The 19,027-nt window shown below is 27.5% G+C and overlaps 1 protein-coding gene across 3 annotated transcripts in view; it reads left to right on the plus strand.

Moving 5' to 3' along the window:
- The window catches only part of LOC145843362 (intermembrane lipid transfer protein VPS13A-like), a 52,089-nt gene that overhangs the window by 15,730 nt on the left and 17,332 nt on the right, over window positions 1-19,027 (plus strand). For all 3 annotated transcript variants that reach the window (XM_082950828.1, XM_082950830.1, XM_082950829.1), the window contains exons 21-47: window positions 78-186; window positions 770-887; window positions 1,034-1,166; window positions 1,636-1,757; window positions 2,269-2,377; window positions 3,438-3,587; window positions 4,126-4,271; window positions 4,869-5,062; window positions 5,597-5,730; window positions 6,436-6,648; window positions 7,318-7,443; window positions 7,648-7,812; window positions 8,443-8,670; window positions 8,895-9,057; window positions 9,141-9,232; window positions 9,774-9,993; window positions 10,547-10,726; window positions 10,948-11,035; window positions 11,677-11,818; window positions 12,013-12,153; window positions 12,393-12,578; window positions 12,875-12,965; window positions 13,514-13,654; window positions 13,945-14,129; window positions 17,820-17,924; window positions 18,235-18,410; window positions 18,678-18,916. In XM_082950828.1, the coding sequence (XP_082806954.1) occupies window positions 78-186; window positions 770-887; window positions 1,034-1,166; window positions 1,636-1,757; window positions 2,269-2,377; window positions 3,438-3,587; window positions 4,126-4,271; window positions 4,869-5,062; window positions 5,597-5,730; window positions 6,436-6,648; window positions 7,318-7,443; window positions 7,648-7,812; window positions 8,443-8,670; window positions 8,895-9,057; window positions 9,141-9,232; window positions 9,774-9,993; window positions 10,547-10,726; window positions 10,948-11,035; window positions 11,677-11,818; window positions 12,013-12,153; window positions 12,393-12,578; window positions 12,875-12,965; window positions 13,514-13,654; window positions 13,945-14,129; window positions 17,820-17,924; window positions 18,235-18,410; window positions 18,678-18,916 (4,096 nt within the window). The remainder of the gene's footprint in view (window positions 1-77; window positions 187-769; window positions 888-1,033; window positions 1,167-1,635; window positions 1,758-2,268; window positions 2,378-3,437; window positions 3,588-4,125; window positions 4,272-4,868; window positions 5,063-5,596; window positions 5,731-6,435; window positions 6,649-7,317; window positions 7,444-7,647; window positions 7,813-8,442; window positions 8,671-8,894; window positions 9,058-9,140; window positions 9,233-9,773; window positions 9,994-10,546; window positions 10,727-10,947; window positions 11,036-11,676; window positions 11,819-12,012; window positions 12,154-12,392; window positions 12,579-12,874; window positions 12,966-13,513; window positions 13,655-13,944; window positions 14,130-17,819; window positions 17,925-18,234; window positions 18,411-18,677; window positions 18,917-19,027) is intronic.

Genomic DNA, 19,027 nt, shown 5'->3' on the forward strand with positions numbered 1-19,027 from the left:
ATTTAGTACAGTTTGTTTTTACTGTAATCTCAAAACTTTTTTTAAATGTCAACCCAACTGTACAAAAATGTTTGCAGCCGTATGATAGAGCTGGAACGCACGCTTCCATAGACGACGCCACCTCACACTTTTACGATTCCTTCAAACTGACTGTTAGCAAGGTTCAAACCGTTGTTTGCAAAGCAGGTTTTTTCTTACTTTATTTTGTCTTAATACTTGAAAAATATTTGTATTTACTTACATACTTTTTTAGTAACATGAATAAAGTTTTAAAAACAAAAAAAATAATGTAGCATAAGCTAAGTATCTTAGTCATTTTAATTGAAAATCTCGTTGTATGAAGACAAAAATATGTTTCAGTACATCAGTCATGGGTTCTTACTTTCATTGCTCAATATAATTTATTTCAAAAACATGTTTATCAAATAAGTGTACATAACAACTTTTTGCTATGCTTTTTACTAGAACTTTTATAAATCTATTAAAACTTGTATCGTAAAAGTTGTATTACCCAGTCGCAATGATATTGTTTTGGTTTAGCTGTGTTTCAATTGTAACTATATTATTACATATCATACGATATTTATAACTAGATAAGCTTTAAAATAATATGAAAATAGAATAACTAAGCTAGATTAACCACAAAATGTTTAAATTTGCTTTGATAATAAACATCAAACTGATAATTATTTAATTTATTATTTGTCGTTATTTACATCCTTTACAAATTTCGTAACTAAATTTAAATTTTATATTTTTTTTATACAAGGCACTCAGTGGAAACAAGTAGTTAAAAAGAATGATCCACGAGACAAGCTTCTAATACCGTTTGACGTGAAAATTCTCATTAAAAAGTGTCTCGTTTCCAACTCTTCTGCTCTTGCCAAGTAAAAATTATACATATTAACCTAATATTTCAGCATTATTATTCTTATTATTATTTTACATATTTAAGATTTTAGGTTTTTTTTCTAATTTACCAAGGAAACTATTGTAACTGCTCAACTTATACTTTATATTTTTATTTCAACAGTTTGATAGTGAACGGCATAATAGACCGCATTCTGTTCGAAGTGTCGGACAAGAACTTCCAGGAAGTATTCAACCTCTTTCAATCGCTAGTAAATCCTGATCACGTGGAAGCGCTCAAATCTCAGCTGAAACAAGTTTGAATTTTCAATACTATTCTCCTGTTTTTATGCCGTTAATTACTGTTTTTATGCTATAATGTTGTTAAGTTTTAAGTTTTACAAAACAATAAATGATATATGAAAAAATAAAATGTCGTTTTTAAATGATTAATAGCTGATGAAAACTTCAACCTGGTATTATTTATTATAAAATTAATGTGTCTTATGACTTTACATGTTATTAACCTGATGTAAGTGCACCCTTTGGTATTTTGTAGTATATATTTGCTAATTAATAAAACTTCATCATTTTCCTTACTGTTTTGTCTGTGTTATTTTATTAAAAATTATTAAGTTTATTATTATTAAGTTTGATCAATGTTAAGAAATCAATGTAAACTTACCCAATGTAAGCACTAACACTAACTACTATAATATATCTGTTACACAAATGACTTTAAAGTAAAAAAATAAAGTTTATATATAATCAAAACGTTATCAACAGAAAAATTCGGAGTTAGTTGAGTTGATAGCTCAATCAATACAAATTGAAGCACCAAATAATTTAAGAATATTAAAAAAAGAAACAAACCAAGATTATAGTGAACCATTTCAACCACAACAACCGTTAGTTCTACTTTGTTTTTGTACTTTTTAACGGGTGTTATATTTGGTACAACTTTATTTAAATGAATTGTAATTTTTAGACTTGCATTAAGAAACTTAGAATCTTTTGTTACCTATAAGTGAGAAATAGACTCTTTTAAAATAAAAAAATGTTTAAAAACGGGTTTAATAAAGTAGTATATGTTTACACAAGTCACATGTATAGTAGTAAAACTTTATTTTTTACTTTTGAAATTGTAAACTAATTTGTGATGGTATTTAAATTCTATAAAATGTACATTTTAAAACAAAAATTAAACTCAGATTATAAGTTTCAAAAAGCATTAGATAAATTTTAGGTCTAATTTTTGAAACATTTTACAATCTTTTTTATTTTTACAGTTCTTTACAACTAGGCTTCATAATTTATCTTCTAATTAAAGTTTTTTTAAAACTATTTAATAGTTTAGGAGCCATTGTTGATTATTTTACAAAAAAAAAGTAAAACTAGAAAAACATTCACGCTCTAAAGGTTAGGACATTTCAAGCAGTACAAGGATTTGATTGACGACTCGATATTCGACGATGATGAAGTAACTACGCAAGCAACTAGCTTGTCTGTTAACTTTGCTATTAATAAGGTTTGCTTTCAAATTTTACTTTTTTTAAGGAATTATCAAACTAAAGAAAAAGTACTAGTTCTTTAGTAAACTTATTTTTTACTAAATGTAGAGGTATACTTTACCATTTGTATGTTTTATAATTTAAAAAAAACAGTTTGTAAAAACTTCTATAAACAGTGGTAATAAATTATTTTTTTCTTTAAAGTGTTTTTTCTTGTTTTGTAGACTTCATATAGGATTGCCTCATACTCAGACTACTCAGGATAACTTAAACTAAAAAAAAATTGAAAAAATTTCAAACGTTTTTTAAAAACGTTTGAAAAAATCAGGCTTGTTTGATTTATTTTTTGTGAATCTAAAGATAGTTTGGATATTTTTCTAATTCTCTTGATAGTTTTGATGACTTAAAGCTTTATTTTCGTTAAGTTATTTTGTTATTGTTATGATTTAGTTATTTAATCTTGATAAATTGTTTTTTTTTTCTCAATGTTCGGCTTTATTTTTTGAATTTTCCTGTAAACTCAAGTTAGCTTGATGTAACTCCGGTTATTTTGGTAATTTAAGCTGTTTTTTTATCTTAAAAAGTGCCAACCCTTTTTCAAACTAACAAACTGGACTTAATGAATTTATCATTTTTGACTATTGTTAAAAATTACAATTTTTTTATTGAATATTAAGTGCAAGTTTTTAAAGTTTGGAAGCTTATTGCACCTACTATATATAAACTTATACGAATTTTATTTTCTTATAAAAATCATAAAAGCAAAACTTTTAAGGAAGATTTAAGTCAAAATAACATCGATATTAGTTTTCAGGTGCTTTAAACACCTAAAGATACAACAATTAAATCATTCTAAAAAAATCATTTTTATCTACTTAATTAAAAAACATTAATTTTTTTTTTTAATTTTCATATATTTCTTTCTTTTTAAGCAAAAGTGTTTATTTGTTATCAAACGTCAAGTCATACAAATAGTTTAAAAGTCATACAAATATAGATGCGGTTTTGAAAGATACATTAGTATTTTTTTAATAAATAAAGTTTATGATAATTACTACTTTTCTATCAACTGAACAGTTCACGGTGAAAGTGCAGGAAACGGTGAACAAAGTGGTGAGAGACATTGTAGACTTTCGCGTTCACGAGATCTTGTTCGACATGGTGCAACGAACGTGGGACCAGACAATCAACGCTTCTATCACTTCCGTTCAAATGTCCTCTATCAAAGTTTGAATAGTGTTTATTACAACAATGTATAGTTACTGCAATAAATTTTGTTGTCCATCAAAATTTTAAACTTGTTTTAAAGGTATTGATGTTGTAAACAATAGAAATCAATTATAATGAACTTATTTTAAAGTTTTATGTTTTTTTGTAATAAAAAGTGAATTTTACATGCATATGTATATTTTATTATGGTATTATATGAAGCATATAATACTATGTTTACCTTAAAGACTAATATTTTCATTGTAGGTTTTACTTTACTGCTTCTTTTATGATAACAAGGAAGTAAATGCTAATTTTAACATTTAATGCTGCAATCAGTTAATAAACCTCGCAAAATTGTTAATGAATTTGTTAAATTTAATTAATTTTAGTTTTCTAAATCTAAAGCTTGAATAATGTCTGCTACATATACCCTTAAAGCACTTTTGCTGTAGTATGATTTTACAAAAGTACAGTTTTTAGTATGTAAAATAGTTCCTCTTTCATTTTAAATTAGTCTAGTGTAATAAAAAATTGACAGTATAAAAACTAACAGACGCTCGACTCGAACAAACACCCGGTAAAAATATTCGACACGAAAGTATCTGACAAGCTGTTCACGATTCAGCTGATAAACGTCGACAGAATGTCACCGGATTTTGAGAAACTCTACAACAACACGTTGACAAGAGTTACCTTCTCGTTAGTACAACTTATATTGCTTGTAGAATTCATTATCGCCTCTAAATAAATATAAGGCAAGAGTTGGTAATACCAAAAAATATTAAAATTGTAATTAAAAACTCAAATTAAAGTTTGTAAAACAGTTTCATTTACGAAATTTTTTAATAAGTTTGTTTATAACTTTCAATAACAAAATCATACTTTTTTTTAAAAAGTAATAGTAATAGCATCTAGTTATTAAATACAATAAAAAAGTTTGAAACTAAATAATAGCATTAATAGCATGTGATATAGCAGTAGTTTTATTTCAATTGTTTTCATTGGAATTTTTATGTATAATTGTTTTACACATACTAACAGTAGTAACATTTCATCATGATGTTCATTTTGTTACCACATTTTGTGAAATAATTAATTAAGTTTCGCACTTTTATTTTAAAGTAAAGGTTCGAGGTAGTCTGCTATTTTGTTATAAAATACTTAATTTATTTTGTTAGTGTAATTAAAATTTAGTTATTCTTTCAAAGTTTTTTTTTCACAAATTTTTAAAACAGTCTAGATTTTTGAACGACTTTTCACTTTGAATTGATGTAATAATAAAAAGTAAAAATTTAGATTTGGTGACATCTCAATAAATTTGCACGCACACGCCATGCTTGAACTGGTTCGCTTCGTAGAAAGCTCAATGATTCTTACTGCAGATAAGAAACCAGGTAGAAAGCAGCAAGAACCTGCCTTGAAAGAACCTTCAAAACAGCAAGAAGAAAGGAAAAAGTTGAACATAGCACAATCGAAAGCTCCCGTCACAGGTATTTAAAACTTTACTATAAATTAATTATTGCTAAATTTTTTTAAAAATCTTCATTAACTACGTATAGATTAAGATTAAAGCATGTATTATTGAATACGGAAAAGTTTTAGAAAAAAATTGATAATGAGTTTTATAATGTTGAGTTTATGCATATTTTACTTTAATGTTTTCATTTTTTACTTAGACTGTTTATATCTTACCTATTCTAGCATATATATCTATATATATATATAAAATTAAGTTATTTAACTTGATAAATTAAATTTTTCACACTGAGCCCACCTTAAGGGCTTTATTAATAAAAAAGTTTATTTCAAGATGTTAAACTCAAAGGACTCGAGTTTCGTGCCTATGCACTCATCAGCTTCAAAACAAGTTTAAAAAAAAAAAAAAACATTTTTTTAAACTTGTTTTGAAGCTGATGAGTGCATAGGCACGAAACTCGAGTCCTTTGAGTTTAACATCTTGAAATAAACTTTTTTATTATATATATATATATATATATTTATTTAATTACTTAACGATGTTGCAGCAACTGATAATAAAAGCATACTTGAATCGGCGAAGAAGAAAAAGTTCAAAGTGATCCAGTTAGTGGTTGAAGCTAATGTTGGTTACACCACAATAACGATGATGGACTCTAAAACCAACTATTGTGATATAAAAGTGAGAACTCTTGATAAAAATATTGATTATAACAATTAAATTTTGTATGATTGACTCGTTCGATCTATGTAGTCTCTAATAAGTTTACTTATGTTTAATTTTAACTTAAAATTAAGAGGTAAACATACATCAAAAGTTCTAATTTTTTAATTAATAAAAAAATTGGTTGAAAGTTTAAAATTTAACGATATTTTATTTATTGGAAGTTAATCGTCAGTAGCCTTATCCCAGTAAACAACTAATTTTACTACATATAACAGAAATATGTTACAAAGGTTTTGAGCAGCTGTGAATATTCTTCTAATCTAATGTATAAACGATATAAATTTTACTGATGTACACTCTTACCACAAAAAAAATAGTTCTGTTTCAAACAGCTTAAACTTTTAATGTACACAAAAAGTTATTAAAAAAATAATAATAATGCAACGTATTTACAAAAATTTAATGTTCAATAATTTTGTACCTATAGACAACTAATTTTAAAACCGAATAGCTGTGAAAATTATAATCTTAGTTCTTAGATTATTTATCAAGTTATCCCTATAATCAAGTAGCAATCAGGTGGGAGAGCTAACGGTGGGAATAAAAAAAAAGCAGGCTATTTTAACTAAATTTTACATCGAGAATTAGTTAATAAATGTATTTATTGTTGTCAATTAAGTTATAGGATTGACGGTTGGAGGGTAACCATATATTAAATAGGTTGGAGGGCTGACGGTGGGAATACTGAAGACGAAGACTTACACGGACATGCACGTTCGCCTCATCACCGCTCAAGTGAGAGACCTGACGTCACAAGCGGTCCACGTCAACATCATCAGCATACTGTCCGATGACGTCATCAACCTCGACGTCACCATGTACGACAGCAGGGACAACTCGTACCGGTACCATGACGTGGCGGTCGTGCTGAAAGTTTGTTATTGATTTATATTTTTTGAAAGATTATATATGAAAATAACTTAAGCTACAGAAAAATTCGGAATTCTTTGAAATTTGAAAAATAACATTACTTGTGGTTGTAGGTTGGATTTTTTTTTGCTTGAAAACAAGTTGTGAAAAACAAATAACGTTGAGCTTTTAAGAATTATTTTAAAGTATTTTTTGACGTTGATTTCAGTAACAGTAGTGCTTATTAAATGATTGTTTCGCTAAAAACTTTCTCTTAAAGACTTTTTATGTAACATTAAGAATTACATAATCTGCACCTTAAAAGCTTAATAAAACTATATTTGAAAAACCGTCGTATACCATATAAGAATTTTTTACCTTATTTAGATAATCTTTGAGGTATGAAGTTGTTTACGCAGATGTTACTTTTTTATCAGTACATTTTTTTTTTCATTCTCATGTAGAAACAATTATCATTGTAAACAAATACTGTTTTCAACGGCTCTTCGCTGCCCATGAAACATAGAAAAATCCAACTTAAAAATTAAGCAGCATCATTTCTAAAGTTAAATAAAGTGTTTGCGTACAAAAGCAATTATTTTTATTTTTTGACAGATTTTGTAGGATCTAAGGCTTTATTACGTTAATCCTGATGTATTGTTTAATATATAAAATGCAACTAATTTTATACAGCTAAACGAGTTCAGGATAATTTTCGTCAGCAAGTTTTTCCAGTTTCTGCTTGATTGTTATGCAGAATCCATGCTGATAGTGAACAATGCTAACAAGAAGATAAGAAATAACACAACTACCAAAATGGTAAAGTTATTTTTAAATTTAGTTTTTGAGTATTTTATTGTTAAGTAACTATAATTATAAGATTTTAAAACGTAGACTATTTTGAATTTTATAAAGTTTAGTGGTTGTAACAAAGTTTTGCTAAAAACCGTGTTAAAAATATACTTAATTTATTTTATATAATATTTAATATATATCAAAATGTTAAAATAAATATATTATCAGCCTGAGTCAAATTTACCTGTGGTAAAAGCTCAAAAACAAGTGGCTGTCGATGATAAAGTGTCAACAAGGCTGCAGCTCGATGTCAACTTGCAGGCTCCCACGGTGATTGTACCAACCAATTCATACTCTATGGAATACATTATGGCCAAACTGGGAACTATTAAAGTAATTGTTGTAGTTTTCACACCTTTCAAGAAAACACGACTATTATAACTTCTATTAGTCAACAATACTAATCAAAAAATATTGAGATAATTAGAATAAAACACTTTACTTTAATACAAGTTTTATATTTTAGAGTTTAGTTTAAAAATATTTTTTGTTCTTATTTAAAGTTTATTGTAAGCTGTATTAACACAAGAACTAAGTTATACTAACACTAACTACAATTAAGTTTTTTATTTATTTCAAATTTATTCATTATTAGCTTTACACCTGTAACAATGTGATAAAGTTATTTAGAATGTTTCTGAAAAATTAAACAAAAAATTACAACAATGTATACAACACATGCATGTATTAATTTTAAGCTATTATAGTAAATTTGAATTAGATTGATAAGATTCTATTTAATCATGAAACTAAATTGGGAAAATTTACTTTAAGTTTTAAACACATTTAAAGTTTTACAGTAGAATTGTATATTTAATTTTATTAGTTTAGTTTTATTTATTTAGTAACTTAAAAGTGTTGGTTGGCAAATTATTTGAAACATCTTAGCACTAAGACAACTCAAAAGAAGTTGAACTTATTCTTCGAAAAATCCAAAAGTTTTAAATTATTTTCTTAACACAGATACTTAACAACTTTTCCAAGCAAGTGAAAAATGAGAGTGGAGACTTGTGTGTGGTGGAAAAATTAGAGATCGTTCTGGACAATGTTAAGCTGGTCACCGGTAGTTTTTACATAGAAGACGAAAGCAACACATTGAGCGATGAACCTAAAAATATAGATTATTCGAAAGTTGTATTTAAAGAGAAAATAAATGAGAACGTGTCTTCTGAGCTAAATATTTTAGTTACTGTAAGTTTTTCAAACTCAATATGTGTTTTTATACAAAATATTATAAATAAGTAAAAGTGTTTAAGAAATCAAAATTAAAAAGTTTTTGTGCAACTTTTATGTTAAAATAGTAGCACATTTTTTACTTTACCCTAATTTGACTATTTTAGAAGTCTTTATCTTTTTATAAAACGTCTAACAAAAACAGCTCTTCACAAATATAACAGTTATTTTTGAATTCTTAGGTCAAAAGAATCACTTTCGAAGAGAAAGCAGAAAAATTAGAAATAGCCGTGGACATTCCAGAAATGTTTTTTTACATGAAGCCGAAAACTATGGACACCATTTTGGCTGTTTTGTACAACAACGTTTTGAAAATTCAGCCTCCCTATGAGCACGAAAAATCAAGTAAACAATTTTTAATAAAAATTGTTCATTTCTAAAACAATGTTGTTCTCTTTTTTTTTGTGATGATAATATTTTTTTCACAGACACTCTCTTACAACCAGAATCGAGAGAAGAACACAAAACAGTTGAAATGGCTGAGAAAGCTTATCCTTTTTTCGGAGACTATCTATCTAGCGTATGTTTTGTTACATTACTAATATTAAAGATTTAGCTTAAAAGCACCAAATAATTTTAGGAGTAAAATATTCTTTTTTTTTTACTGGCTTTTTATTTTAAACCGGTTATAGATTATATATGAATAATACTTTAACTTTATGATTTTTTTTTGCAAAGAAACCTGGTAACATCAAAACGCCAAATAAATTCATTTGAGTATGTCTTATTATACTCAAACCTCAAAAACACTTTGAGATAGTTCTACTTTTTTTATTTATTAGCAAAAAACTAAATTGAAGTAATCTTTGAAACAATATTTTAAAAATTTCATTTTATTTTACATACTTTTAGCTAACTGCATGAACTTTGCAAAACTAGAAAAAACATTTTCTTGTTTACAGAAATTAATGTAGCTTAGTTAAGGTCCTTTTAAACTTAGTTTACAAAAAGTACACTAAATAACTATTCTTATAACTTTTTTTTGAAATTTTCATGATAAAAATCATTAAAAACTTTCTTAATCCTGCACAACGCAGTTAGTTCTAAAATACTCAAAACAGTTCAAGGTTGACTTTCGAGGCGCAAACTTCACCATGTACGAGTCGAACGACGGAAGTTGCAGGCTGGCCGAACTGAAGACAGCGGGTCTGACGTTCCGCATGGTCGGTCACGAGGACGGAACCACCAGGACGGATCTGTCGGTGGGCCAGATATCGTTGTACGACCTCAGGGAGTGCAGCAAGGACAACATCGTGAAAAAATTACTGGGAAATAAAAACAGTCAGTTTTGTTTTGTTGTTATTAAGTTCACTCAAGTAGTTTGTTTGTTTAACACTTAGCTGGCTTGAACTTAAAATGTACTTGAAAAGAGATAAGCTCATAGTTTTTTGTCTTTACTATAAATAATAATAGCAACTAATCATATAATACATAATACAAATTCATTAAAGTATTTTTTATTATGTAGTTTGTATCTGTATAGTTAGTATGTATAACTATATGTACAGTATTTAAATTACGGAAATTTTTGTTAAACTAACATTTTATAGTTAGTTCATACTTACTCAATTTTAGTACTTTAAAAATCACAAATATACATATAAGTATGTCAGGAGCCGTGTCTAATTGGTTATTAATGCTCCTATTGTTAATGTTGTTCTGGACATTAGAAACTTTGGTCGTACTTTTCTGCTAAGGTATAATTATTTTTTGTAGCTCTATTGAATAATAACTTAAGTTTGATATATATCAATAGTGGTTTTAAATTATTTCCAAAGCGTGCTCAGAACTTTCTATTTAATTGAACTACGACATTGTAGATTAATTTCAACAGATGGAGAGAAATTTATCGAGCTGCAACAATATTATTTCGACGATGGAACGTTCATACTGCACGGAGAAGTTTCCAGCGTTCGTTGCATCATTAATTTGGATTTTTTCCTGAAAATCAGCAATTTTGTTACGAAAATTACTGATATGAACGCCAAGCACGGAACGTTTCAAGAAAATGAAGGTTTGATACATTTTTAAAGCTTTTTCAACCTTATTAATCTCAAAAAGGTGTTTGTATGGTCAAACTATGTGACAGTTTAGATTAGGTCAAGCAACTAAAGTTTTATTTCTCAGTATTTAATATCGAATTTAAAAAAGTTGTGCTTTGTAAAGCTAATTTTACTAATGATCAATAAAGTTGTTTTTTACAACTTTGCATTAATCATAACACTTATTAATCAGAAGCATCTGAAAAGATTGTCACCAAAAGTCCCAACAAAGCTCCACTCCCGAAAACAGAAAAATCCGCTGCTCTCGCTGAGAGTCCTATGTAAGTTAAATAGTTAATAAAATTTGAAGAAAGTTTAAGAAAGTAATATTTTAGGTTTAAAAACAAGTTTTTTTAACAAATTTTATACACCAAAAACATCTTTTTAAGTTTATAACAGTTATAAGAACAACTGTTAGTTATGTAGCAGTTTTAGGTTAAAAAGTATTGAAAATGTATTTGTTTCTAAACTATTTGTAAGTTTTAAAGTATGCGAAGGTTTGTTCATTGTGGCAAAAATCAATCTTTAAAAAGTTTAAAAAAAGTAACTATGTTCTAAATCTTTAAAAAGTTTTATAAAAAGTAACTTTGTTCCAATTCTTTAAACAGTTATTTTTTAATGTGACTCCTACTTTAAATCGTTGTAATACTATCTTAATGAATTCTTTCAATCTGTCTAAATAAAATCAAATGAAACAAAATCTGTCAAAACAAAATCTGTCGTTGGGCATTTTAAATAGTTGTTACTCATGCTATCATCTAACTTTTTGAAGACTTTAAGTCAGTTTAAAAGCATTATATCAAACCCAACGTCAAAAGTCTATGCATTATGTTTTTAAGGATTTCCTTTTATAAAATAAAGAAACAATGAAACTGACTGTTAATTTTTTATGCAAAGAAAAAAAAACTTTTTATACATGTAGCCCGATGGTATTGACATTCAAATTGCACGGACCGGAAATAATAGTGACAAAAAGTTTGGAAACCCTAGATGCCAGCGTCATTTATTTCTCATTTGCCTGCGACGTTGCTATCAGAGTTTTCGAAAATGGAGAGGGCTGGAAAGTTTATTTGTTTTATTAGAGTTTATTTTCAATTCAAAACAAATATTATACTTAGAATTTTTTATTGAAAATATTAAGTGTTTTTACATACAAAATTTATTTATTTATTTTATAGTTTAGAACTGTAAATTTTATTTCTTACAATTTAGCATCGTTTTTTATTTTACACTTTAAACATTCATTTTTACTTCACAGTTAAACACGACAATTGAAGACATAATGTGCTTCTTGTGCCCGTTCACCGGCATAACAAGCAACAACACCACACTATCGAGAAGATGGCTATTCAGTCCCTGCACTGTCAACTTTCTTATGAATATGCAGGAAAATTTGCAGGTTTTCAAAATTATCTAAGAGCATTAGATAACTGTCAATCATAAAAACTAATTTAAAAAAAAGCATTATCACGATAGTATTAAACCTATTTTTCTATGTGCTGTCCAATGCCTTTATTTTACAGTCATCTATTATATGCAAACTTTTGTCTACAACAAACTGAAATAATTTTGTCTTTTATTCTTTAAATTTGTTTTTTACTACATTAAATCACAAAAAACCGCATAAACCTGCTATAGAAAATGGACTTGTCAGTATCCGACATACGGTTGAAGTTGTCACCAGCATTGATATCTCGAGTTATGGAAATTGTCGACGAGGTTGTGAACGACCCAACTTTCAAACAAGACAAACCGGAACAGGCAAAACGCGACCCAGTTCAGCAGAAAGTAATGCCTCCCGAAAAACCTTGGCTTCCTAAAAAAGTATTTTTTAAACTGTTATTTTTCTTTCACTTATGTATTTAGCTTTTTTTTAAGTTTAAATACATTTAGAAGCTTGTATACACAGTTATAACATCTTATAAGGTTTACACAATCCAAAAATTTAACATAGTTTTCATTTTTGAGTCTTAAATTTAGTTTATATATTTAAAATACAACAAAATTAATCGTTTTACTTTTAATTACAATTTATACAAACATTTAACAGTTTTGTTTTGATACCAGTTTATTATTAGTAAAATTAAACTCTTTATTTATTTAGTTTAAACATTTTATAGATTGCCAATCTTAACTTGTGGTTTTTGCAAGAACAAAAGCAAACCATCAAAGAAAAACCAGCATTTAAAGTATTCAAAAACAACGCTAAGTGTACGTTTTATTTTCCAATGTACTAATTGTTCTTTTTAAGCTTAATTTTGTGTATGTTTAAATACTTTCTCTTAGTTACTGAGTAAAAAATATATTTTAAACTAAAAGCTTATCATCGTTTTTATGACAAATTTCGTTTACCTTTGAGTTATTTTAGGATAAAAATTTTTAAATACATGTTCATAACTTTTAAACTATATCATCGTTTTTAATAATTTTATTTGTATTTAAGTTGTTTTAAACTAAAAAAAATCACAAAACTTTCTATAAAAAAATATAGATTCTTCACTTTTAAAATAGTTTAAATTTAAATACCAAGCTATTAGTTTTTTAATAAATGCTTATGTGTATTTCCTTTACTACACTTACTTATTCAACTATACATTAATTCATTTTAATTTTAATATCATTCAACTCGTACTTGAAACAACTTAAATGCTAAGGTGTAATTTTTTTAAATTAATGTTTAACTCTGTTTTAGTTACATAAATTGAACACACATTAATAAATTTTTAATTCTAAAATTACTTTATTCATGTTTATAACAGATGCAAAACCGATCACTAAGAAGCTGTTGCAAGGATTCACTGAAAGACTGAAAATAACAATACCGAAAGTGATATTGCAGCTCGATGTCGGCAAGGGATCTCATTCCAACCCTCTTCTTATCATGGACTGCTCTATTTTTGGTGTGTAAATAATATTTTACTTATGTTACTATAGTTTACGTATAATGACTTAACGAAAAAGGATTTTTTACTACTCATGAAAGTTACAACAGTATTATATAATTTTTTGTGTTTTTTATTAGACTTAACCAATACATACAGTCCATACCGCAAGTAACTCATTAGTCTTTCTTTAACTACAGTTTACAGATAAACCAGTTTTGCAAACCATTTCTTACTACTTATAGACTTAAAACAGTAGCATGTAATTTTCAATGTATTAATTAAGAATCACGTTCAACTACTCACAGGCACGATCGACGATTGGTCGAGCAGCCTGTTCACATCCATCGAATTATCGCTGAGCATGGCGTACTTCAACGGAACCAAGAACGTGTGGGAACCCTTCATAGAACCGGTGGAGTCCCAACCGGGAAACCCCAACACCAAATACGTTCCGTGGACCATCAAGGCCATTGTCAAGCAGTCGAAAGCGGTTCGTGTCAATTTTGTATTTGGTTGGGTTGATTCGCACTTTTTTTACATTGCTTTTTATTAAACGTTAAGCTGTAACATTCTATTATGTTTAAGTTAGCGCTTATATCCCTTGAAGTTACACTTTCGAGAGTTGCCACACACTCAGACCATTAAGGATATAAGCTATTTTGAGACTTTTTTAAATCTCGGGTTTGTTTAGGCTAGCTTTTAGTCATCCAGTCTGGCTTTTTTCTCAATGTGTGGCAACTCTGATGTATGTAATTTTGAACTTTTTTAAAACTAGTATTAGGTTTGATCAAGTTTCTCCATCGCTTTTATAGATAAATTTTTAAAACTAAATTGGTTGTATAAATTGCTGGGTGAATTCTCTAATTCGACAATTAAGAACAGTTTTTTTTTTATTACTAAATAAGTGTTTGTTGATTCGATTAATCGGAGTTTCCCAAACTTGTTTTCATAATCGCCCAATCGACTAAAAAAATAGTCTCCTTTATTTTTATTTATTTTTACCGTATTACTAGCAATTAGCTATTTAATTTTTAGAGCATTGTTATTCAACCATTTGTAGTAATATTTAAGTACTATGATACAATGCGGCATTTAACGTGGGTTATTAAACCCCGTTAAAACCACCCATGATTGTGTGTTTTTTAAAATTAGTTGTTTTACTCTGTGCGGAAGATAACCTTTGGCTAGATTATTTTTATTGAAATAGATGGTTTTAAATCGAAAAAATATGAGTCAGCCTTATCAAGCTATTGTAGCTTTTTATGTTCTAATTTAACTTGTTTATATAAGATTAAATATATTGCGGTTTATCAATGAAAACTTTTTATTTCAAAATCAAATCTGGGTGCCATCACTCAGTAAAATGTAGTAATAAATGATTGTGTAACGTTTAAAAGGAAAATAAATAATTGAGTTTTTATCTGCTACAATGGCTATACTAATTCAATTTATAATAAACTTCAATTGATTTTTAAAAGTTTGCGTACTTTTTTTGGGACCCCCCTTTATGTACAGAAGGGAAATTGATAAGGTTTGGCAAATATAGGATGTTCTGGAAAATAGGGAGAATATAAATTATTTTAAAAATAAATGTCATGATACTTTAAAACCATTGAAATTAAATGAACAAAAACATGATCTAAATATAATAATAACAAATATAAGAAAATTATTGTTTGAAAAAATCTAGTTACTTAATTTTTACTTTAATCCACCGTATTTTCTTAAAAGTAAATATATTTAAACTAGCATTTAATTTAAAAGAGTATAGTTTTAAGGTACATTTTTCCTGGATTTTCTAGTTACATACCTTATCGTTGTCCCTACTGTACTTTTCTATTTCTTTAATCAATGGTTATAGTTGTTCATAATCATAGGTTTAGCTTTATAATTATACACTAAGTTAACCTATTTTTTGAAACTTTTTGAGAAACTTTGTACGAAAATATTTAATATGCTAGAATGTTTTGAATTGATCCTTGAAACCACATGAATAGTCTTATCGGAGTTTGCAGCGGCATTTGCAGACAATTTTGTAAGGCTTTGTTTATATTTTAATTAAATTATTCCAAAATTAGTTAGTTTTCTAATAACAAATAAACTTAAATTGAAACAAACTCTAGTTTAAAATCTCTCAAACTTAAAGCTCAGTCTGTCTCGTTTAATGACGTAAAAACAATAAAACAATTTCATATAAACTATTTTTAAGTTATAATAAATTTAAAATTTTGAAACAAGTCAATAAATTGAGGCAAGCTATTTTAGTTTAAAGTTGAAATCTTCAACTGTAAATATTTCTAAACACTTTTCCATTTTCATCTCAACTTAGTTTTTACTAATCGTTATAAATAAAAAACTGTAAGCCTATGTTAATTAATGTTGACTTCACGATTCTCTCTTTTTCGTTGGCGTATAAATGTATTGAATCGTTCATTAATTTATGTATGTATAAACAATTTAATACATTATGTATTATTTTAAAGCATACTTTTAAAAACGTGGTCAAAGTTTATACTATTTTTATCTAGCTAAATCAGTGAGCCATTTGCTTCGCAATATGACTAAGTTTTGAAGCTTTGTTTTTTAAAGTTGTTAGTTGTTATCAAAGCACAGACAGTTTTGATTAAAAACCTTTATTTCTTGTTTGGTTGTATTGTACTCGTTTAGTTTGTTTTCGTATAAATTTAAATGTATTCACGGTTTATCATTTAAATATATACAAACTTTCTCAAAAGTCCAGCTGATATAATTTTGTTAGTATAGTAGTGATAAGTTTTATAATCTTTTAATAAATATAAAAATTAAGTTATCAGCTGCTACAATAGTTAAACTTTATAAATTTGTATTAGACTTCAAAATAATAACTATTTAAAGTGTGTGTACATTACTTTTGGACATATACGTATGTACAAAAAGGATATCGATAAGGTTATCTAGTAAATAGGTAGGATAAGAACTAGTTTTAAAACAAATGTCATGATGTTTTATAAAACGAATAAAATTTAATGATCACAAACATAGACTTTAATGTATTTTAATATAAAATAGTTTATCATTTTCTATCATAGTAGTATATCAAGTAGTATATCATTCCAAGCATGATTGACGGTTAAATTTGTTTAATTTTTGGCTCTTAATTGATTTTATTTTAACTTTCTTACAAACTAAGGATGAATCACATTAGTTTGTAGTGTCTCCATAAATGTTTATTTTGATTATCAAAATATATTATAACTGAGTATCTCGTTAATCTTTTTAATTGAGTCAAACATTGTTTCTTAAATAATGTTGCGAATCAATCAGTTTATAAAATTAGTTAGTTTTTCTAGTAGCTAACGAAATTGATTTGTAACAAATGATCGTTTAGATTCTCTAAAAATTAAAACTCATTTTCTCTAGTAGGCTGACGTAGAAATAGTAAAACACAAGTCTGTTTATAACATTGTATTTTCATATCATATAAAATCATCTTTATCAGTCTTTAAGTTTCATCTTGTAATAATTTACAAGGCGATGTAAAACGCCTACTGTAAGAATACAGGTACAATGTGTCTTCTGTATTCCGGCCATTTTTGGCAAGATTTTTTTTAGCTATGTCCAGATAAGACCTTAACTTTGAGTATTTTTAATGATTTGCCTTTTTCATTATGCATATAATAAAAAACAATCTAGATTTCTTGTTAATTTTTTTAACGAATCAAACAGTTAAAACATATTAAAAATAACAAATACATATTCTAATACGTTATCTTTTATAAGGTTCTTGATACGTAAACCTTAATCTTGTCCTTTCAACAAAATATTGAATTTTACTACCGAGGTAAATTTGCATTTAAACAGGGTTGCTTCTTACTAAGAATAACTCAGGCTCGTTTCAAATTTTATTTAAACTTATGGTTGTTTAATTCTTTTTTTTTTCAAAATTCAGGCTAGCTTGATTTTTTTAATCTCAAGCTAATTTGTGACTTTTTAATTGTGTTGTTATAAAGTTGTTTTTTATTTTGGTATTTTGAGATGTTACTTTTTAACTGTATTTTGTTCAGTTTTTTGGCTTATAAATTTTTGGTTTCCAGTTTTCTAGAATCTCAGGCTAGTTTTTGGTCACTCAGGCTTGTCTTTTAGCCTCAAAGAATTGCAACCTTAATGTAATATTTTAATTTAAAAAAATTCATATATATAGACACTGGATACTGATAAGAATGCAATCGAGCCCAGAACACTGACCAACGTTACACTGAGATCTGAAAGAGTTTTGAACATCACCTTCAGCAGCTCTATTTTACAGGTTCAATTTGTTTGATCTGATGAATTTAAGCATAATCTCATTAGTTTTTGGCAGTCTGTACTTTATAAAAATGTTATAAAATCTAACTATTGTTTAACTTAACTTTGTTTTGAAAAAATATTTTCTGTACTGTATGAAACACTTAGCTTTTTGTTTAGGATAATTTAAATAAAATGTTAATTTGATATACCTACTAAAAGATTAAGAATTCTAGTTTATTTAATGGTTAATTTTTTTTTTCAAGTTTTTTAGTTTAATAATAAATTACAATAATACATATACTTTACATAATAAAGTAACACATTATCAGAGTGTCACGGAGTTGGTGAGCGCGTACGGTGAGGAGAGAAACGTCAAGACTGATGTGAAAGACAAGCATCTGCACAACAAGGCGTCGGCGCAAATTATCAACCACCTCGGATTCCCCGTTACCATCAGATTGGATGACAACCTCCGCCTAGTTCACGAGGATGACGACGGAAAAGAGTTTTTATACTTGATTTATTTAGAGTGTAAATTAATTATTTAGTTCAATTTTTTGTAAAATTGTTGAAAAACTTGTCTTACTCTTGTATAAACACATGGGAAATATGTCTTTGTTAATTTTAAAACTTCTTGCAATCATATTCTTATATGTAAGGAAAGTTGTTTTTTTTTTGAACAAAATTTATCTAGCAGTTAATGGATGTTTGTCTCAGTTGCTTATCCAAAATAAAAAGTTTTATTTTCGAATGTAAACAAAATTTTGCACAGCAACCAGGCACCTGTGAATGCCGGTGACAAGCTTCTCCTGTACTACGTGTCGGACCAGGACCCTGATTTGTGGCAGGCGTTGAGCAACCAACTGAAAATGGCTCGCACCGTCGCCAAAGTCACGGTGGTTGTCGACAACTTCTCAACCAGTTTCAACGTGAATAAGTGCGGAAGGTCCATGCACGAAATTCAGCTCGATAAACCCGTTTTCTTCATCGTCTCCATTAAGTATGAAACAGGTATTCAAATTTTAAATGACTATCTTTATATTTTATAGTTTTATTTTTTTTTATTTTTGACTTTTATTTTGTTACCTTAATTCTCTATCTTCTATAAATTTTCAAAGTGCG

This window comes from Thalia democratica, chromosome 8 (genome assembly GCF_965202585.1).
Source record: "Thalia democratica chromosome 8, ktThaDemo2.hap1.1, whole genome shotgun sequence".
In the NCBI taxonomy this organism is placed as follows: Eukaryota; Metazoa; Chordata; class Thaliacea; order Salpida; family Salpidae; genus Thalia; species Thalia democratica.